Source organism: Diprion similis, chromosome 10 (genome assembly GCF_021155765.1).
Source record: "Diprion similis isolate iyDipSimi1 chromosome 10, iyDipSimi1.1, whole genome shotgun sequence".
Taxonomy (NCBI): domain Eukaryota; kingdom Metazoa; phylum Arthropoda; class Insecta; order Hymenoptera; family Diprionidae; genus Diprion; species Diprion similis.
Genome location: NC_060114.1, coordinates 20,969,493 through 20,992,932, shown reverse-complemented (window position 1 = coordinate 20,992,932; position 23,440 = coordinate 20,969,493). Strand labels below are relative to the sequence as shown.

At 36.1% G+C, this 23,440-nt stretch overlaps 1 protein-coding gene across 18 annotated transcripts in view; it reads right to left on the bottom strand.

Annotated features, from left to right (window-relative positions):
- The window catches only part of LOC124411981 (plasma membrane calcium-transporting ATPase 3), a 108,085-nt gene that overhangs the window by 34,011 nt on the left and 50,634 nt on the right, over positions 1–23,440 (bottom strand). For 14 of the 18 annotated variants that reach the window (XR_006929725.1, XR_006929730.1, XR_006929727.1 and 11 more), the window contains 12 exons: positions 20,423–20,702; positions 20,141–20,338; positions 19,578–19,807; positions 19,339–19,474; positions 19,083–19,217; positions 17,238–17,273; positions 14,988–15,364; positions 14,430–14,914; positions 13,239–14,284; positions 12,559–12,773; positions 12,279–12,430; positions 7,703–7,835 (listed from right to left, as the gene is read on the bottom strand). Coding sequence is in view for 11 of the 18 variants with exons in the window: in XM_046891574.1 (XP_046747530.1) it covers positions 7,703–7,835; positions 12,279–12,430; positions 12,559–12,773; positions 13,239–14,284; positions 14,430–14,914; positions 14,988–15,364; positions 17,238–17,273; positions 19,083–19,217; positions 19,339–19,474; positions 19,578–19,807; positions 20,141–20,338; positions 20,423–20,579 (3,300 nt within the window). In the remaining 7 variants the exon portion in view is untranslated. Of the gene's footprint in view, positions 1–2,636; positions 2,734–7,702; positions 7,836–12,278; positions 12,431–12,558; positions 12,774–13,238; positions 14,285–14,429; positions 14,915–14,987; positions 15,365–17,237; positions 17,274–19,082; positions 19,218–19,338; positions 19,475–19,577; positions 19,808–20,140; positions 20,339–20,422; positions 20,703–22,592; positions 22,759–23,440 lie in introns of those variants that run through there. The other 4 variants (XM_046891584.1, XM_046891577.1, XM_046891576.1 and 1 more) reach the window with 3 other exon arrangements.

The following is a 23,440-nucleotide window of genomic DNA, read 5'->3' as shown; positions in this document are numbered from 1 at the left end:
GTAGTTAAAAGTGAAACTGAAGCCCAGTTTTTGATTTTCTATTTCTGACAAGAGAAAAAAAAACAAATGAAACATGAATAATGTCATTGATTTAAATCCAAATGAAATCTATATATATATATATTATATATATATAGGTATATATAGTACGAATAAATATTTTCGAAAGAAAACTAAAAACTAGAGACAAGACTTCGGGGGGAATAATTATTACTTTATGTTATTGGATTTGGATCTGGTGTGTGAAAAAAAAATAAATAAAAAAAAAAATAAATAACTAAATAATAAAATGAAATATCGAGTGAAAATGAAATTAGTTTTTTTTTAAATTTCTTTTTTCTTTTTTTTTTTTTTATATAAAGAATGGAAGCAACGAAGTGTGACCACGCTCCGTGACCGAGAAGCTTTATGTACAATGAATGCGATTATGTGAGTACATCAAAATTAACAATAAATAGAAGGAAGAAAAGGAAAGTATTTAAGCGATTAAATTAGTTAAGTGATGAATAAACAATTTGACGGGCGGTTTCGTTGCGGAGAGAAGTGAGGAGGGTGTTTAAATGATTTTGTGAACGCGGTATTTTTTTTTTTTTTTTTTTTTTGTGTTTCTTTTCTTGGACTCGACGCAGAGTGCACGAATACGTGTATAAAGTGTGCCAATTGAAAAAACGGTGATAATAATGCAAATCATCGATGTAGATTGAAAATGTGTAAATTGAAAATTTAGAGGGAAAGGTATTTTTTTTTTCAAGGTAAAAAATTCCCTTCTTGTGAAAATTATTATTTTTTTTTTAAAATTATTATTGTTATTTTTGTTGGTGTTTTTGTTGTCTTATATCATTACTTTGTCGACTATATTTCGTGTCATCACGTAGTTTTTATATATATATATATATATATATATAAAAACAAATAAAGGATAAAATAATACAGAGATATTACAGGTATGTACACACTGTGGGATGGGGGAAAAAGGAGAAAGAACGAGAAAAAAGGATAAAATAAGGAACGAACAGGGTTTCTTTGCATGAAAATATATGTATATAATACGTATTATTATATAATATAAATGTAAATATGAAAGAAACAAAGTAAAAGGTGATAAAACAAATGGAAGGTTGCGGTTTAATCTGTTAGACAATTAAATTTAACAAGGCTAACAAGGACTGCGTGGACCATTTCTAATAGGCGCGTATAAATTGTCTGTTTAAATATGTGTTTGTTTGTGTTTGTTTTTGTTTTTTTTTGTTTTTTTTTTATAAATATTTATTCATGATTCATTATAATTTTATTTAAATTGTTTTAAATAATAATAAAATGATAAGTCTGCAGTATAACTTGAGTGCATCGTAAAGTGTACTTAAATAAATAAGGTGGGTATCACGTATCTATACGTAACATATCGATATACACCATGAATCGGAATTGTTAAACGTTTGTCAGTAGGAATTCTTTTGCTTTTGTTAGTTTGTTTTTTTTTTTTTTTTATTTTTTTTTTAAAGCCATATTTACGTCTTTCGTGTTTCCTTTCGTTTCGTTGCGCTTCAGCCCCTCCCCCCACCCCCCCCAACCCACTTTTCTACGTTACGCAAAAAATTCACGCCCGTTCGCGATATTTTTTTTTAATTTACACGATACGTCAAGATATGAGAGCTGCGTAAGGTTTGTCGTGATTCAACGACAACTGTAAGAACGAAACTTTGTTACAACAATGTGCGTGTCTGTGTATAAACTTCCGTGTGCGATACACCTACTTTCCATACCGTCACACGCTACACGCTATTCAAACATAATTCTATATAAATATATAAATATGAAATGTTTGTGCGAATTATATAGAATAGTATATATATATATATATATATATATACTGATATACTGATTATACATAATATTAGCAAAATTAGTACAAATAAAACAAAATAAATCAAGATCACGATAAAAATGCATGAATATCTATCTTTATAGTGTGTGTATATATATATATATACATATATATATAGAGAGAGAGAACTATTATATATGATAATAATATATATCATTTTAACTATTCACTATATTTTCATGTACTTGCTGTAACGTATTTCATACTTTTATCTATAATGTGCGTGATAATATACATACATATATATATTATATATATATATATATATATTATATTATATTATATTGTATTATATTATATATTTGGATAAATTAAATATATATATATATATATATATACACATATAATATAATATATACATATTTGTATAATAATAGAAAAGATTTTCTTAGCTGCAACTTAAATACCGACAGGTGTGGTTTTTTTTAAATTCATGTTGTCATTTTTTTTTTTTTTTTTTTTTTTTTTTTTAAATTTTGTTTTTGCTTTTTTACGACGCATATAGGCACGGGTTAATGCGACTAATACTAGTTACGTAATACACGTGTTACCATTACTACTATTATTAGATTATATATTTTCATTCGCTTTGTTCTTTCTCCAGTTTTCTCTTCTACACGATTTTACTGTTGTTCGTTAATACGAGTTCTTTCGTTTTTTTTTTTTTTTTTTTTATTGAATTCAAAAGTTCAAAAATTGAAGAAGAAAATTTTACAGAAAAAAAAGAAAAAAAAAATCAAAAAAGGGCTCGCGCACACACGCAAATAAAAAAAATAAAGTCACCAAAACGTTCCTCAAATCTTATGCATTTGCCTGCGTATCTCCTCGTAGGATTTTCCTTCCCTTATCTGTCAAAGAAGACATGTTTTACTTGGTTATGATCTTTCATTTTCTCTCTCTCTCTCTTTCTCCCTCTCTCTCTCTCACACACATTATTTATGCATTTGACGCATACTAGTATTGCTTCTGATCTTTGTATGTCTGTTGTTGGTGTTTTGTTTAGTTTTTTTTTGTTATTTTGAAAACAATATCTGTAATTGTGCATACTTTGACGTATTATGTACGTAATACTTTCGTGTATATTACCTAATGCAAATATACAAAAATGAAAACATTATCTTATAGTCCAAGTTGCTTTTGCAAACTGTCGATGTACAGTTCGTTATAATATTGTATATCGATGAGTGATTCTACATAACGCGTTACGTGCCTACCGAGTTTTCTAGGTTATGTTGGAAATAGCACGCGCGAATTTATTTACTAGAAAATTTACGGAGAAAAATAATTGAATATGGAGGAAAAAAAAAGATGAGAAAGAACAATATCGTAATGAAATAAATGAGACACACAAATCAAAAACACACACACGCACACACGCAGATCTCATAGCGCGCCCGCCATTTTATATTTTTTAATCCCCTTCTGCCCCCGACGACCCTGGATTAACGTATCCCGAATATAAAACGGGAGGCGTCGTGAGATTCTTATATATTTCGCTTCTCGCAGGTGAAGAAAAAAATCTCGTATTATCCTGCGTATACTGTCATCAGTTTGAAATAAAAATCGTCTACATTGGGATCCAGAGCATCGAAAGACGACACCTGGTGTCGTGGAATTGCCATATTTAATTGCGAATAATACATTGTGCAACAAGGAGGTAAACTCGGTCTTTTCGGGCCGAGCGTAAGTTTGCAATACGAGTCGTAGGCGAGCCGAGGACGAATGTTGCAGATACGCGATGCGAAAAGTCCGTTGACTCCTTGCTGCGCACGATTCTTTAGATAACAAGCGGATTTCACGCGCTCTTTCACCAAGCACGAAATTGAGGTTAGGGTCGCCTAATGTCAGATTTTTTCACGACAGCGACTTGGAAGTGTTTTTTTCAGCTTTTTTCGGGTACTTTGTTGACGGAAAACACGCCCGGACGAACTCGTAAAATATGGGCGCGTTATGTGAACTCGTTTTCAAAAACATATTGCTTTAGCCACGCATAGATTCTGAATCCCAATATATTGAACAGAAAAGTATAACAATTCAATAAAACAAAGAGGTAGAACCATGATTATGATCGATGGAGGTATAAAAATAGAATAAAAAGGAAAATTGGAAAAAAATTTCTTTCAAATTCATATAAATTACATTCTAAAACAAAATGAATTTTCGAAATAATTTCAATGTCGTAAAATTACGATTTGTATCCGCCTGAGACACATGTGACTATGTATCGTCCCATGTATGGCTTTGTGTGTGCGTGCGCGTGGTTTTAATTTTTTTTTTTTTGCAATACTGTGCGTAAAATGCCACTTTTTGATACAGTGTGCGTAAAATTCAAAGGTAAGTTTAAGCCAATTTGATGCTGAAGTAAGCTGTAGAGTGACCCCAATAGTTATTAATTATTGCGATGCTAATACTGACTTGAAATATTCAAAACTACTTTTGATATTCGTTCATCGTTACGTTTACATCGGCAATGAAAAGTAAAATTATTACGATAAGAAAATCTCGTTACGTTCATTCTCTTTATATTATTATTCTCTATGAACAAAGAACAATATATACGTACATGTAGATATTGATGATTAATTTGACGTTTATATTTTGTTTAATTCAATTATTGAAAGTATATTTTTTAGGTTTGTATTTCATTTTTTCATCATTGACCTTTCTTATGAAGTTTCCGCACAATGTTGCAAAAAATATCGTATGAAATACGTGCGTGCGTTTAACGCACTCGCGAGATAGAACATATTATGCAACTAGTGCGTAAAATGCGATTTTATACACTAGTTGCCTAATACGCTATTTCACGCGACGATTTTCTCTTCGTTTTTATGTTTCCGTTCCCTAAGTATTCGATGATCTAAGTTTCGCATGTGAGATGTATAATATTTCATTGTGTTGGTATGATTTTTTCTTCCTTTCTTACGCACCTAACATGATTCTGTTTCTTATTGGATTTTGTTATGGACGCTCTGTGGCAAAGGGAGGTATATTTTCAAATCGATAATTCCGTGTTTCGATATCATCTTGATGTAATGAGTATATACATATACAATAACAATTTTAACAGTAACGAATGATCGCAACAGAAAAGAAAGAACAATTCGTAATTGGTTCGTAAATTTAGTAGTTTAGTTTCATCGAAATCGGAAACAAGAAAGAGCGATTGTGATAAATTTTGACCTCATTGGATTTTTTTTCTTTTTCTTTTTCTTCTGAAGACAAAATAAAGATAATGGAATCTGTGAATATTTGGTACAACTGCTTTGTTGCGTCATAATCGTTGTTGTTACAGTTGTTACGAATTTGGGGAAACCCACACGGAACATTTACCTCTAAAGGACGTACCATGGGCATCCATGATGGATATAATACCTCTATTAGACATCCATTTCAAGCGAAATAAACTACGCTAGTCCTCTACTAGAGATCCAAATGTGAGCTTGTTATACATCTAGTAGAATTAAACTAGATATCCACATCCATGGATGTTTATTGGAGATATCATGGGTTTTGTTGTGAAGAAATTAACATCTTTAACAGACGTTATTTTTCCTCCACTACTCCTGTTTAAACTCCATAAAATGTATATTACGAAATTATCGTATCCACATTATTTTCTACCCTAGACAAAACAAAAAAAAAGTCAAAGGCCTAGGCGACATAGACTTGGCATTCAAGAATAACCAAGTGCGTAAAAACCGGACGAAATTCGGAGTGTGCGAGAGCGCAGAATTGCTGGGGCTTTGTATGCTCTAGAGCTCTCTTTTATCGCGAGAGAGGTTAGAAATCATTCGCCGCCTGGCGGTTGTCTATGGTACCTCCACTCAAGTCAATGGATATTCATAGACATCCGATGGATATCAATCACCGGTTTTAATCTGACCGTATGTATTGTGGATTTCTGTAGATGTCTATTAGAGATCCACCATGGATGTGGATCTTTTGTGGAGCTATGAATCCTGTATGGACCTCCGATAGATGGAGTGTTCCGTGTGGGAAGTTTTGAAAACAACATAACCATGAAAAAAAAAAAACAAAAAAAAAAAAAACAAACAAATTAGAAGATGACACATTTACTCCAACACTTTAGTGTCAAGTTTCAGAGGTTTAGTTAGGGGCGAGAAACTAGTTTCGTAGTCGAAGAAACGGGTTACTTTTGAAGAACCGTGTATGTTTCGAATCAAGTTTTTGGTAACACAATTTCGTCACAGCAGCATTGTGCTGTCGAGTATACAAGAAATCTGCGCAAATTCTCGCACATGAATGTTGAAAAAATAGTTGCAATTTTTTATTTTCGAACTACCATTGTCACGTAAATGACGACTAGATTTTATCAATTGTAAATGAATTTTCGCAGATATGCCGTGAAAAGAAAGCTATTGAATTCAACGGTAGCCGGAAGATGTTGATCATTGATACTAGCAGGTTATCAGTACGTATATGTTAAAAATTAATTAAACCGATGCAACAAGATTGTAGTGCAAGGAAAATTAAGTACCTCGACAGTCTATAAGTTCTTCAAAAGTATGCATATCGGTTGAAAGTGTATATAAATGTCCTCAAATGTGTACGATAAAGAGTGCAGAACTATCGGCAAGACATTAAACACCCGTACAAGTGAATTTTACAATCCAAAATCCCAGTTTCCAGTTCTTCGAGAATGATGAAATCATCAGTCAACTATTCTTACCGACATTTTGTTCGGCGAGAAATAGTGCTGAATAACTTGTAAGCCCGGAAAACGATTATACGACTTCGAAAACTTTTCAAGCGCACCGCGAGGCGGCCATTTTGATTTTGCACTAGCGTTTCAATATGCGAATTAAATATATTAGGAACAAAATTGTTTTTTTTTCGTAATTTTCACCCAGTTTCCATTTCATACAACGCCAAACAAATTCAAAATCTGAAGAGCATTTTCTCGAATTAATCAATCAATTCACTCGTACGAGTGTGATTGTGTAAGATTGTGCATTCGAACTGGGTTAACATGTTGATTCACCGTTAAAAAAAATTTTTTTACGGGGAAATGGGACTCGCAACAACGACGAATACAAAATAATAGATAGACAAATGACCACCTATCTCGCAAAATGATATCGCGTTAAACTGCAGTGGTAATAAAGGGAGGGCGGTAAAGTTTATAAAAAATCGATTAAAAGTCTCGTTCTAACCTATAAATATACGTAAGATTACCAAACCTATACACATTCGTTATATAGCACAGATATATGTTCTGGGGAGTACATACATATGGAGTTAGACACTGCAGTGTGCAGTCGGAATTTTACTTGTACATACATGTACATTAGAACATGTGTATTATATACGCACGAATAATAATTGTTTACTAAACGCAGAGACAAAAAAAAAATTAAACTGATTTAAAATAGAGAAAGAAATAAATAAATAAATAAATAAATGATAAATTGAACGATAAACCGATCGCCGGACACTGTACCGGTATAAATAAATAAATAAATAAATAAATAAATAAATAATCGAATGAATAAAACTATAGGTACACCACTGTATATGATAATAAACTCGAGGGATCATCGGTATAGAATTTGGTATATATATGTATACGTATACGTTATACGTTGTATATACCTATATGGTAGCATAGTAATAACATTCAGTTTATATATATACATCGTAAAGAATGTATAATGTTTCTCTGCAACATGACTATATATATAGACTATAGTATGTACAGTAAATGTATTTGAAAATATCATGGGTATAATAAATTAGTAGTTGATTTACCGCGAAAATATCATGAGAGAGTGAGTGATAGGGATAGATAGTTACCTGAGTCTGTAGCCGCGTTAGACCACGTATCCACAGAATTTGTCCGGCGCGTGGCTTTTTATCCGAGTCAGGGTCGAATTTCTCGTCTCCTAGATTGATCGTATCCATATCGTCAGGCTGGCCGCGGCCCCATCTATTTTTAAAAAACATTAAACCAGTTCTTCATCACTCGGTTCCCTTTCAAACTATTTTTTTTGAACGATCGATCTTTTGTTTCCGGCGTAGCTTCCGGCGTGTAAACAGCTCCGCGACGCATGGCACCCATTCCTATCGCGCACCTTTCTTTCTCTTTTACTTTTAAATCTCTCTCCCTCTTTCTCTCTTTTCGCTTTAGTCCGAGTTTTTTTTTCTCGGAGCACTTCGTTTTTAACCCCAAGCTCCATCATCATCGTCATCATCACCATCGTCGTTGGTTCGTAGATCGTAATAAACACTAGTATTATTAACAGTAACAGTATAATTTAAGAGTAAGATGGTTACCACTGGTACGATCCCTGTCTGGGTCTAACCTGAATTCCATTCACTCTCGAACTTTGATTGACTGAAAAATTTGTTCTCTTTAATCATGAGTTGCGATTAGTTCTTTTTTCGATAACGAGGTTATAGTCGGCAGCGCGCCAAATCCAACGACACCAAAGACGGCACTATTCCGACGGCTGGTCGACGAGATATCACGTGTTAGCATAACAGCACATTGGCCAGAACCCCAGCGTCGTTATTGTGCTTATCTGCCAGTAAGGGTACCTTATTCGACCTTAATTCGATTCTTAATTCGACCGCCAAACCGTTAGAATGGTGCCGTGTGAGGTATCGTTGGATTCGTAATGATCCCGGCTACAAGTTTAATGCACTGACGAGCAGAATATCAGACCTCCGATCACGGATTCTGCGGAAACTCGTAGGGGTGTTTTGTGAGCGAAAATATGGAACTTCTGATGTGTGAGTTCATCCCTTGGGCCGTTTTTCACTCCGGTTAAAATTTATTATATTAGCAGTTTAACGAGTGGAATATCCTAATAATTCAATATCCTCTCTTGAAGCTTCGATGACGGGTTCTCATAGATTCAAGTGTAAACAGATATATTATTATTTCAGAACCGTAATGGAGCATAAACTGCGAATTTTTCACAACCTGATATATTGTAAATCTGACGAAGGAAGGCCCAATGGATGGATCTACGCATCATAAGTTCCATATTTCGGGTCGAAGCAAGACTCCTAGGAGTTTCAGTAAAATCCGTGACGCAGACATGTGATACTCTCCTTGTTAGGAGGTCTCCGTAACGATTTTCTAAAAAATTATTTACGTTTTTTCATTCAAATGTCTGTAGATAAAAAATGTCGAACCGTAAGAGTTGTGTTCACTGAATTTCAGAATAATTTGAATTAGTTTCAACTCTTGACACAGACACACATAAAATAATCAATTCACCAGAATACATTGCTTCAAGACATCATTATTTGACAGTAGCACGTTACGGCGTAGGTTCATTTTTGGTTATGTAGTTATCCATGACTTTTATAACTGCTGCAAGTATTATTGGTATTCTAGACGAAATGTCTATATGTATTTATTATATGGAGTAGTTACGAAAGCCAAAATAAATTCTGAACCAATAATAAATTTTTATCGCGATATCTTACGTTGTCAAGTACGTTTCGAATTCATAATATTTTTGCTGAATTGATTATTTACGTAAGCTCGTTGAAAATGAATTTACGTTTCTTCTCGGAACATTTGTGTACTATGAGAAATCTTTACGATAGTACAACGTATCATACGAATGAAATTTTTTCAGTTATCATAGTTCAAGAGTGAATGGTATCCGAAATTGCAACATAAATTGATCGCTTTGCAATGCATTTTGTGATAATCGGCGAGTTTTGTAATATGTATACATAATAGAAATATATCGCGAATGATTGTCTGTACACAGGTAGTGGCACGTGAATGTAGGTTACTTTGTTACGGTAGTATAAGCTATTTGTGTATTGTTAGTGAATACATTTACGGAAGCCTTGAAAATATTTCGATTTTCTACGCTTTGTGCAATTTCAGCGGCAGGAAGCGACTTCCATGCATTATTCTTACACTGCAGTAGTTTAAAAGTTGACGATTAATCACTTCATAGTATGTTAAAATTAGCGGTTGGGTTATTCATTCGTTTTTGTTATATATCTGCTTCTCGTGTTTCTTTTCTATCGACTCCTAAATCTATATCAATAGGCTCGTAGTTAAAATTATACGACCTGTAACAGAATAAGCGTTTATAGAATGGCATTTGAGAATAATAAGAATATACATACTTATATTCCTTCACAAATTGACGATACTTTTCATATGAAATTTTTTTCTAAAACATGTGAGAAGCTTTCGTTGATAGTCAAGACATAACCTTTTCGAACAAAATGTTGCGAGGGTGTTAAGAAAATGGCGGTGTTTTCAGTAGGGAAAACCACCGCTTCACGATTTCAAAGTTCGAAATCTTACAGTTTGGGTGAGAAATACGTAAAATAAGGATCATGAGCGAGAACCCAGCTCGGCGCCATAGGAAAAACGCTTGCATGTTTTGCCGCAATATGACAACTCGGATGTGATTAGCATATTATGTTTTCACTGATCTGAAGTGACAGCGGCGTATACATGATTACCGCGTATTTTCACGAATAATAAAAATACGAAATTGTAGATTGTAGTTAGGTATAATTTGACGTTGGAAAAAGGACCTACGGATTAGGAATTGGACGTACTAGGACCAGGAACAAAGTTGTGGAAACGCCTGCGTCTTCGACGTTGTCGTCGTAAAGTTCGGGGACCAAGAACAGTGAGTTTCCACCTGAACGAAGCAAAAATTAAATAGAAGAATACGAATAAGAATAAACGTATCGTATATGAGGAAAACTGCAGTGAATTTCAATGATAAGTACCCCTATTTGTCTCGTGTATGTTGCGTGATCGAAGAAAAATTAACGAAAATTAACAACACACAACATTGAAAAAAAAATAAATAAATAAATAAAGTAAAACAGACAAAATGACAATTTAATAAATAAAAATCATACTATTCTGCATTACATAATCATATTAGTTGCCGATTATCTGGCATATTTCATTTTTATATACGTGTTTGAATATAGTTTAAAGCCATTGAAGAACTAAAGCTAAGGGTTAGAAATTTATTATCACGTTGTTTAGTTCTATACGGGTAATTGAAAATAAAAGGAAATTCAGCCCCTTGTTATTTAGTATACAAACAAGTACGCAGATGTTAGATAGCTGTAATTATCATGCAACATCTAGTGTAGACAGAGAAACTGATTATACAGATATACGTATATGTATACTTTGTATACACTCACACATATATCCATCCATCTATACATATATATATATATATATAAATTGTATATATATATATATATATATATATGTATAAATAAGATCTATAAAAAAGGAATGGGGGAACGTTCAGGCTATATCTAAAAAATGCAACTATTTCAATTTTTCTGACAAAATTTTGAATCGATTTCTTCTCAAGTACTCTTTCAATATTTCTTAATATTCTTCATTCGATTTCCCATAATGCATATTATCTATTGAAAATATATGGAAAAAAAAAAAAAAAAAAAAAAAAACAACAAAGAAACAAATAAATTTACAAGGAAACTGAAAAATGAATATAAAAACAAACATGAGAAGAATAAAATTAATATCAATTATACATTATTTTTTTTTCTCTTTATGTCAAATTGAATTAATCGCACTCTGTTGATTGCTGGTCATATAAGAGTGGAATACGGGAGCGTAACACGTAATTCTCAACAAATTATCTTTGGCATATCAATTACTGTGGGTTAGTGATGTCTAGCATGCAGTGGCCACTACCATGTACTAATTAGGGTAAACTAATTAAAGAAATTGACTAGATCAAAACAAGTAAGTTTTTTCTTTGGTTCTTTTTTCGTTATCTTAATAACGGTACTGAAATCTTTCAGTGCTAATATTGCTTTATCTTCTTTTTCTTTTTCTTTTACCTTAGACAACTCCATTATTCGCATGGGTACCATGCTGGTTACCTTCGTTTCAATACTATTTACACGTTTCAAGTGTCGTTAATCATTCGAAGCAAATATTATCACAGATAAATCTTCTAAACTAATCGATACTTTTCTTTCCCACCTAAAATTCCGTCTATATATCATTATATTTGCTACGAATAATTACGAGAAGAATAACCTTGTCTTTTAATCTCTTCTTTCGTTTTTTCTTCAATGAAAAGGAACGAGCGATTGTAAGTTTTATAATGCGTAATAATCATTGTGATGCTTTGCTACAGTTCCATCATCTAAATGATAGTTTTTTTGCTTCCCTGTTTTGAAAAAAAAAAAAAAAAAATACCGTAACATCTACGCGCATGGTATGACAATGAAGGGGATAGATGTTTATTTGATGAGAAAAAAAAAGAAAGGGGGAAAAAAAAAATATAAAAAAAAAAAAAATACCAGTAAATATTGTTTTGGCAATGAACGACATCGATATTATTTCTGTTTGGTTTTGTTTTGTGTTCAGACTTACGAAAGTATCTTGGGTATCTTGCGGGTTGGAATCGTCGTGACTAGCTGACCCCATATCAGAGTACCAACCCCAAAAAAGAGACACCACATCCACTGATCCAGGGTAAGAGCCTTCGTGTGGAAGGCCATCTTTCCGTACTGAACAATGACTACCTTAAAATCAAAAAGAAGAAAAGAAAAAAAACCGAAAGAAGTATAAAGAAGAGAAGGAAAATTAAAGGAGAAGTCAAGTCACGCCGATCGATCGACATTTGATATTTTTAAAAGAATGGATCACTCACTTGCGACAAAGCAGTGCCGATCCATATCCCATAGAATATCGGGTTGGTGAATAGTCCTTCGAAAATGTTTCGCTGTCCGTGTATTTTTCTTGCGTTCATTTCATTGAACAGTGTCATCATTACGAATGTATTGAAGATCACAGTGAAGTGCTGCGTGGGTTGTCCGCCAGACTTGTCAGGGTCACGACCGGTCGGTATATCGAGCATCTTGTCACCTTTCAAGTTAAAAGTTAAAATTAAACACAAAAACGAATCCCTTCAGCCGATCGAACACACTCTTGGAGTTCAGACTCTTTCGAGCAGTACTTATTCGTCTAGTTTTTTGACATTTGTTCACCGAAAGGTCTGGTCAATCTGTTTTTTGACCATATATACAAATCGAAATAAACGCAGATGTGCCAAGAGAGGTTTTCAAAATCCTAGAAAGACAAGAAATTTATGCAAGTTTCGAGATTTCACGTGCCTGATAGTAGAATGGAACAAAAATTTAGAGTATAAACGTAAAAAGTGTACGTTTCGATATATTTTTCAACGAGATAACCAAGATCGAAAAAAGTTAAGAAAAGAAACAACGTATCGGAGTCAAAGGGAGGATTCATACGTTACGATAGCGGAGTGACCGTGTATGTAAGTAAGTAAACCGTAGAGAAACGGAGTACGTGTACGAAAAGAAGTCTTACCGACGAATAGCAGTGTAAAAATAACGACCAACTGATAGATGGCTTGACCGAGTATATTCTTCATCATAGTTCTCGATATCAGAGGCTTCGTTCTGCCGTAAGGCTTTCGAAGGAGAAGATCAGGCGTCGGCATTTCAGTGGCGAGGGCTAGCGAAGCCAAAGTGTCCATGATCAGATTGACCCATAACATTTGAACGGCTCTTAGAGGTGAGTCTTGAACGGCACAAGCACCGATGAATGCTACAATAACAGCAACAACGTTAACCGTCAGCTGAAATTGCAAGAACTTTGCTATACTGTCATACACGTTTCTGCCCCACATAACGGCCTTAACGATCGAGGAAAAGTTGTCATCCGTGAGGATGATGTCCGACGCTTCTTTGGCGACGTCCGTGCCGGCGATGCCCATGGCAAAACCGACGTCGGCTTTTTTCAGGGCCGGTCCGTCGTTCGTTCCGTCGCCGGTAACGGCGACGACCTCGCGGCTCTCGGTATTTTTACTGTCAATGATACCCTTGACCAGGGTGTACTTGTCCGTCGGCGACGACCGCGCGAGTACCCTGAGTTTCGGCCAAACTTTGTCGAGAAGATGCTGGCGCACCTCGCCGTTGCTGTCCCTGATTCTTCTGTTGAACTCCTTTCCTTCGAGGATCAGGAAGTCCTCGTTCGGTTTGAGGATCCCACACTTGAGAGCGATCGATCTCGCAGTGTTTATGTTGTCTCCGGTCACCATCCTGACCGTGATACCAGCCTTCTGACACCGCCTGATGGCGTCGGGTACTTCGGGACGGACCGGATCTTCGATACCGACTATGCAGAGGCACGTCAGATTGTTGACGATGTTCTCCTCGTTGTCCCAGTCTGGGTCGTTGTCGATGTGGACTTGGTTTATCTCCGCTTTACCCGGCACAAAGTCCCGGTAAGCTATGGAGATTGTACGAAGACCGTCGCAAGCCATTGGCTCGATTACGTTCTTTACCAAACGCTCTTGCATCTCTCGAGTGAATTTCTCAAGGTGCCCGTCGCGACCGTAGATAAAGGCACATCTGTCGAAAGGTAACATTAATTTTTATACACGTCCAAGATACTTGATACAAATTTGCAATTAATAAAAACAAAGTTACAGTTAATTTAGGAGGAAGCTGATCGAGTAGTTTTGTTAAAGATAGGAAGTTGTTAGTCGATACTTACTTCTTCATGATGATCTCGGAAGCACCCTTGGTAAAGAGGCGATATCCGCCGCCCTGCCTGGGAATAACAGTTGACATGCTTTTCCTGACGCTGTTGAAAGTGAAAACCCTAGTGAACGTCTCTTCGGGAATATCATCTCGTATGGTTTGATAGCTCTTGCCGAGGGCGGTAACGAATCCGAGTAAGGCACATTCGGTCTTGTTACCGACTTGCATCGCCAACTCGGTAGGATCCTGAGCCGGCATTATCCTAGACGTGTAAGCCGAGTTCACCGATATCGCTTGAACAAGCAAGTTGCCGACGTGGCTCGGTATATCGTTGAAGTTTGGCGTAGTCTTGCACATTTTCTCGCATATGTAGGACTGGACAACGGTCATTCTGTTGGTCGTCAGCGTTCCAGTTTTGTCCGAGCAAATCGCCGTGGCGTTACCCATCGTCTCGCAGGCGTCCAAATGTCGCACCAAATTGTTGTCTTTCATCATTTTCTGAAATTTCAACGTCGGACGGTTTCAATCGCATCTTTCGTTCGAGTAAGTTTATCCAAACAGTAATACAAACCTTGACCGAGTAAGCGAGCGACAGAGTAACGGCCAGAGGAAGACCTTCGGGCACCGCGACTACCAGCACCGTAACACCGATGATCAAGTGTCGCACAAGGTTGTTGACATACGTACTTTTCCAATGTTTGTGTTGGTACACAAACGTCGTTACGCAAAATTGTATGACTAGTATGACGACTGTGAGAACGGCTATCGTCGACCCGGCGTAGCCAATTTGAATAGCAAGTTTCGTCAGCTTCGCTTGAAGAACGCTCTTCTCCTTCTTGTTCGAATGTTCGGGCGGAGGTTGAGAAGAGGCTTCGTGATTTTCTGTCGGGTCACGCTTCTCGTTGACGGGTGCGTGACTGTTTCCAGTTACTTCTCCAGCTTCCTCTCCTTTGTCATTAAATCAAATTTATTCACAGTTAAAACGATTGTCTAGAAATTTTTTGTTTTTCTGTTTGTTTCTTTTTTCTATTTTCTTTTTTAATGCTCGATTATCAGCCATTCTCCGCACTTGCGATCAATCCCTCATGCTGGTAGCGAACAAGGAAGAGAAGGAGAGAAGGAAAAATCAAACAAACAAACACGATACTACGAAAAAAGAAGGAACGATAGAAGTCTTCGTTTGAATATTCGGGGCAGAAAGCTAAGGCGGACAATCGCGAGCGCGAAGATGGCTGATAAGTGGAGATGGTTAGTATATAGAAGTGTGTATTGAGAAAGAGGCAGAAAAAGACAATGAAGCTTGTGTCGAGCTGTTAGAATCCTAGAAAGAGTTTGTTACACTGCTACGATTATCGACGATCTTTTTTTTTATATATATATATATATATATATATCGAACAGTAATAAACAAAAAGGCAAAAACAGATTAGTCCACCACCAAAATGCAGGAACATAAAATATCACTAGTTAATACAAAACAATGAAAATCCATTACCGATAATGCAAAAAATTATGACATATTTTTATAAAATAGGTGGTTAAGGTAGTTTTCTAAGGCTTCTAATAAAAAAATCACTATAATTGAAGCACAAAGTATTTAATTACATTTTCTTTTACACTTGGTGTCGATACGCTGCGTTGATGTAGTCAGTAACGTGCGAATGCAAAGGCAAGAATTGGATGCGAATTGGTTTTTTAATTTATTTATTCATGTGAATGAACAAGTCGATGGAAAAATTTTTCCATCCCGACCCCTCAAAGTCTTTGATTTATAGCCTAAGACTGGACCGCTTGAAAAAGTCACGAATAAAATGGTTTTGATCTGGTATTCAAATGGTAAAACAATTGTTCAATCAAAGCATGTAATTTTAAGTCTTGAAATTGAAGACAGTTTCAAAGATTTTTGAGGCTCGATCGTCATCAGGAAAACGTTATTATTTTTGTTTCGCGTCAAGAGTAAAAAACTAGAATCGAATACGAGCGAGTAATTTTGTCCAATCGTATGAAACATTGGAATAATGTTGAAATTCCATCGTTTCAAGTGTTTGAAAAAATATTTCTCAAGTATTTTAATCTAGCATTAAATTCCGAATGACTCTACGTTCAGATGAGAAATGAGGGATCGAAAAAAGAAAAAGTATCAATTTTCATTTTCTGAAGACTCCGATGCACACGTCGTGTGCAACGAAAAACTGATAGAAAAAGTCACAAACAAAAGCCTGCAAGATAGTACAAATGTTTTCTGAACTTTGCATGTTTTGCGTGTTTATCGAGTACACGATAACAATATAAAGTCTCGTAACATAACCGCGATGTGAAAATGTAAAAGTTTAATAGAAACTTATGAAATGTTTGTTAGATTGGAAGTTTACCGTCTATAAGTGTACGTAATAAGTGTGCGAACACGAAGTATCCCATTTTATGACAACGACTCTCGAATCAATTGTTTTTTTTGTTTTTTTTTAACGAAGCGATTTGTCGGACTGATTCCAATAATTTCGAATATAATATTGTTTCCATTTAACTACACCGACACGGTAAAATTAAGTTTTGCGTTAAGTTAAGAGAGTTGGCGTAACTTAATCAAAGTATTTTATGCAATATCGAAGTTGAATGATCGAATGGGACGCTCCGTGTTCGTACGTGTATGTATAATATATGACATAGAAAAAGAGCGAGATACTGAGATGTGGAAAAAGATACGACGTGTAGTGAAGTTATTAGAGTCTGATAGCGTGAGAGTTAATAGTTGATTGCATGTAAGAAATTTTTTTAATAAAATATTTCTTTAGAGGAAAGTATATTATTTGATTTTAATCACCTGGTGCAGACTTCTTCTTCCGCTGCTTTTTAGCTTCTAGATAAAAAAAAAAACCCATGCAAAACAAAATTCATTAGCAATCTTTGTGAAAAAGATTTATCATACCAAATGATTAAGTAGAATTGGAATGAGGACAATTTTCTTTGTTTCTATTTATTCTGGTGATTCGTATTTTTATTCACACTGCGTGTTGTTATTTTTTTTTTTTTTTTATTGTTTATTTATCATTATTATTTATATTCTTTTCTTTTTAATTTATATTTACAATATACCGCGGGGTGTTTTTTTTCTAAAATATTACACAACAGAGAATAAACATTGCTAGAAGGGAGTAAAAAGAAAATAAATGAATAACTGCTCGTTCAAACTGTGATATCTTAAGTACTTAGCCGGTGAAAATTCACAGCTTTTGCTTATAAAACAAAAGAAAAAAAAAAAAAAAAAACATTCGCTGATAACAATGCCAGGAAGTATGAAAATTTCACAGTTTCGAGATTTGTTAAAGCGGATTATGTTAATACCGATAAAACACCCTGCGTATATATTTATTATTATATAACTTGACGTTGCGAAAGATTATCAACACCCTGGAAGGTTTATGAATATACGCAGAAACGAGATGAGTGGTAGCGAGGAAAAAAGTAAAAAAATTTCGTTATTTTCATTCAAAGATTGCACGAGTTGAAAAATGTATGACCGAAAGGGTCAGGAAATTGCATATAAGATGCGAATAAATAATTGACTAATATTTATGAATAGCGCAACATTAGTTTTTGTATGCAAAGTAGAATTTAGCACAAACGATCGTCGGCACATTTCAAAAATTGGCGTAAATATTGATTCAAACCTTCCGGAGTGGACCGAACGACGAAGAAAATAGGCAGGGAATTGACGATCAAACGGGTCAACTACATACATATATTGTATAATAGACGAAAAATTTGAATCGTTTACAATTTAGCCTTCATTTTCGCTCGCTTATTTACTTTCTCTTTACGTATGGTAACGTCGAAGGGTAACGGTGATCAGAAATTTGGAACTTTTCGAATCGCAAAGTATTTAAGGGAAAGAAACGAAGGCGGAGAAGAAATAAAATGTAAACGATTCAATTCAGACACAGGGGGAAACAGAGAATCACCACAGACATTTGTGAAATACCTATCGAATATAAATAACAATTAGGTATAATACGTAACGTACAAGGACAAGGGCAGGTGGAACGGAGCAAGATGCATAATAATATCGACGTGGGCGGTTTCGATGCATCGAAAATCAATTACGTAAGACAGAAGTGAACAATAAACGCGTTAAATCTGTTCTCTCTTCCGTATCCGGTTACCTTGAATTCGATTTGAAATAGAATCCCATGTTACTCTTTTCCTTTGGCTTGGTCAGATTTCAAACGCAATTAGTAGACGTTAATTAAACTCACTCTAAAAAAACGTAGCAAATTCATGCCAAGGGAAAAACACGGTGTACAAAAGTATAACGTCAATTGTATTTTTGTACGAAAATTTTGTTTGGATTATTTTTCGTCCTTTGATTTTTGTTTTTAAAAATTTCTTTCGCCACATCAGACCACAACAAACTTTAAAACCATGCTATTCCATTTTTTTTTTCTCTTTTTCTTTTTGTGGTTCCCTATTTCTGTGCCACTGGACATGCCACGAAAGTAACGAGACCTGTTACTCCGTTATTTTACAACACGCATATCGATAGTTCTTCATCTCACGTCGATGAATGGAATATCGCATACGTCAACGGAGTAAGAGGCGGACCACCTTTGGGTATCGTAGGCAAACCTGATGGTGTCGATCCGCTGTGATACGAACGACGAATACGCACCTTTTTTCATCTGTTTGATCTCCTGCTCTTGCTGGTTTACCGCCGCTCCTAACAGAGTGAAAATTATACCAGCCTGGGAGTTCACGCCGACTGCGGTTACCAACATTTTACCAGATCCCTCCATGACGTGGGTACCTAAATAAATGTATCATTCTTTTGTTATCGGTTTTCAAAATCCTTCAGACGTCGTCGTTAGAAACGAATGAACAAGGCTAGTATCGACCGCTTTTAAATTGAATCGTGCTTTTTCAATTACCTGACAGCATCATGGGATCGAACGATTCCCCTTTCTTCACGTGATCGGATTCTCCCGTTAAACTTGACTCGTCTACTTTAACGTCGTTACTTTGTATCAGGATACCATCAGCTGGGAGTAAATCTCCGTATTTTACCTGTCGATCGATCGAATAGTTGGATAAAATCAAATGGTTTTGTGGAAAAGAAAAAAAAAAAAAGAGAAAAAACGCATGCATTGTAGATCCAAGCGTCGTTTACCTGACATATGTCACCGACGACAATGTCCGATACGGATATTTGCTTAACTTCCCCTTGCCGAATGACAGAGAACTTGTGTTCCCCTTCTATTCGACTCTGGAGACCTCGAAATTGTCTTTCCTTGCTATAGTCGTTGAAAGCCGTTACGAATACGACTACAATAACGGAAATCAGGATCGCCAAACCCTCGATCCATCCGTGCTGCCCTTCTCCGTCGTCAACTTTTGGCCCTGAGAAACGAATGAAAATTAAAGCAAACAAACTAATCGTATCCTAGATCCTCGAACACGTGATGATGATTTGACAAATTTTCGATCTCTGAGATTATAGTAAATGGTATTCAATCGGACGTACGGCGTACACAGTCTTTCCTAAAGAAAAACTGAATTGGCTGATTCTGAAAATACGCAACGGTATCAACGAACATCGGAATAGTTCATAAACAACGCAATTACCATTTTCTACAATGCTTCAGGTCTCAGATATACTGTCCTGATAAGAATGAGGTAAAAATTGAAAAAATTGAAAAAATTGGAAATTAGTAAGCTGAAACGAAATCTTACCAACATCTTCGTCGTCAGAGGGTTGGTAAAAACTAAGACCAAGCGAAACCAACGCGGCTATTTCTAGAATAATAAGTGTTACATCCTGCAACGCCTCCCAGACCAATTGCATAAACGTTTTTGGTGGTTTCGGCGGTATCATGTTAGAACCAAACGTGTCCTGTCTGTGTTGCATGTCTGCTACGGATCCGCTGAGTCCTGATGAAGTTCAAAAAAGTATTAGCAACGTCTCGATGCTCGGGTAAAAGGTCATACGAACAAATATTTGGGCGGGAAAATTACCTTCGCTTGGGGAGGTGTACAACTTTTTGCATATTTCCTGAACCCCGCCAAGGGCGTTGACTTTTGCGATGCTCTCCGGACCCCGGTGCTCCATGAGCTCCCGGAGCTGTTTCAGAGTCACCCCATACTGGGCCGGCCGCCCGTCTATCGTTGCCATTTTTGCTTCGCTGATCTGGTTGGCTCACGCCAACAGCCGGGTAGTTACCCAAAGCTGATCCGCTCCTGTTATTGCTTCGTTGTCGCTACTTGCGTAGCCTCCGAGTAACTGGAGGTCCAAAATCTGTGCAAACAAGAGAGATACATGGATGAGTCGGTGACTATCAAATATTTCCAAGCGACAACGACGGCCCCATTGATACACGTCTCATAATTGCATATTGTTGCCACTGATTCATTTTTCAATTGTTTGTTTATAGCTATACTAGTTAAGTGATTCTAACGACGGTATCTACAAGTTTTGACACGATTCATGCACGTTTAAACGAAGGTCAAAGGTTATACACACGTGAGATAAACGACAATTCTGCACTGTTTGTCGGGACTTTGTCTTTGAGAATTTATTTCTTCAATTCATTTGGTTGAACAACGTAAGCTGAATATAAATATCGATGATACATTCGTGTAATGAAGAGTTTTCATTCTTCCATTTGTACGAGAACTGTGTCCCAAGCTTATCAAAGAGCGTTCGGTGCTCCAAAGCTCTACGAGTAGTATTTTAGCGTGGCGAGGCATTTTGTGTACAAATGTTGATGATTTTCTGTACCAAAAGATGAGGTTCTTTTGACCAGAAATTCGTCGCGTTTTCATATTTGAAAATGACTCTATTTGCTCACTTTTTCACGGACAATTAAAATCTATTGTACATATTACAAAAAGTTAATGCATTCTGGAGTATAATTGTACAAAAGAATTCAAAAGTTTTTAAAAACATGGGATAATCATCTTTGTCGTAAAATTTTTCAACAATTTGGAGTATGTGAATAAAATCAGCATATAAAAGTTGCATGGCAACATTTCGATCTGATTGAAATACAAGTCAGGAGAGAAAGAGAGAGAGAGTCTTAATTGATTTTACGACAAATTTAAAGCAATAAAGTGTCAAACATTTCTTTATTCGGTTCGATTAACGGGTACCGTTACTGTGGAATCTTTCCAAATCTATAAATAGCAAACTTGAAGCAATATTAATTGATCGAGCGTGATGAATCAAGCGAAGAGTAGGGTAGAATGAAACGCATACAAAAATACGATAGACACGCAATCGTTTTTACTGGGTAAATAGCGATAACGTTGCCGTCGCATCTCACTACAAGAAAATATGTAACTTGATTATTACGAGTATTATCATTTTTATTAAAGTTAAAATTTACAAAAAAGGTGTTGAGTTGTATTTATTGAAATTCAAAGAGACGATTTTATGTGAAAAGAGTATATTTCATCTCTTTCCGAAAATTTCACGTCACGTTCAAGATGCAAAAGTGTATTCCAGAATATAAAGGATTCTTCGGAACAGTAACTTATTCAAATTACCAATTCCGGTCGTTAAATTTCGAAGCATAGATGACACACAGAGTAAAGATTCTATTCTTCCGGTATAATAATTCGTAAGCGTTCGAAATTCAAATTTATGGTACGCCGGAATCTTGATGTCTCGACTTGAGTCGGAGTTCGGGAAGTCCGTGAGATGGGTGGAGGTTATGTTTCACCGATCTTGACGATTTGATAGAGTGAATAATGAAGAAGGATACGTGAATGGTAAGGAAAAGATGCGGAAAAGAGGAAAGAACCGGAAGAGCAAAAGGAGCCAGAGGCCTGTTGTAAATGTAAAGGAAAAGGGATGCGAAATGGAAGGCTGGGGAATGAGTGACGGTGTTGAACGCGCGAGTAAATAAAACATGAGAGAATCGCGTCTGACGCTGAACGAGCCGCGATGTGCGAATGACACAAAATAGAAGTGACGTAAGCTGTGTAACGGTACATTTAATATCTCACAAATAGAGGTTATGACTGTTCAGCGAATTAAGAGAAAAGGATAAAATTTACACACAGAAAATAGTACGTAGGTACGAAGTTTCGTTATTTTTACAACCGTTCCTCATATATCTCGTTTAGAATCGATGAAAGGAAGAAATCGAGGAAAGATAAATACGAGAAAAGCGTAAAAATTTACCTGACTTTCGCAACGAGAATCACTGGTTTCGAATGTATGTATGTGTGTATGTACACAATGGTGAATATAAACCACGGTTAAAAACACAGACCGCGTGGTGCAGCTGTAAGTAAGTATCTTCGCAGAACTTCACACTCCGCGGTAAACTTAATCCATAGAAGACGCGAATCGGTAGACGGAAAACCAATACTACGAAGTAAAAAAAGGGTCAGGTAAACACGTACGAAAGAAGATAAAAAATCCCCGAGAAACGAGAGAGTCCAAGCACGAAGTATGCGAGCGTGTGTAGATGCAGGTGAATGGGCGACCGGAATGTAGGGTGTTTCACTGGTCAACTCGTAGTCTTGTGTCGGTAATATCAATCAAACATCCTCCACAGTTCGATCAAGGCACGTCGCGTTCGAGGAATTATCACTTATCACTTTTAAACGCATCGCAATGATTGAATAAACAACAGAGACAGGTATAATACGGCATACACGGCACAGGTGTGAGCTGACGCTAAAAAAAATCGACTCTCTTTTCTATGTATCGTACACGATGCAGGCTGTAGTTGTGTGGATAGATAAATATGGGAAAATAAAATGAATGAATGCAGCAACGCTCGCTCCTTCCTTTACCCCGGCACTGCCTCACTTTCTCTTTCTCTCTCTCTCTCTCTACCTCACTCACCCACTCACTCACTCACTCACTCCCGAGGACGACGATGACGATGACGACGACGACGACGCGATTGAACCACCGGCTAGCTGTCGAGTGAGTGAGTATGAAATGAAACTTTGAGATGAGCTAGACACAGTCATGTTCAACGTGGGACTCGCCTATGCCTCGCCCCACCAGCGTCCTGC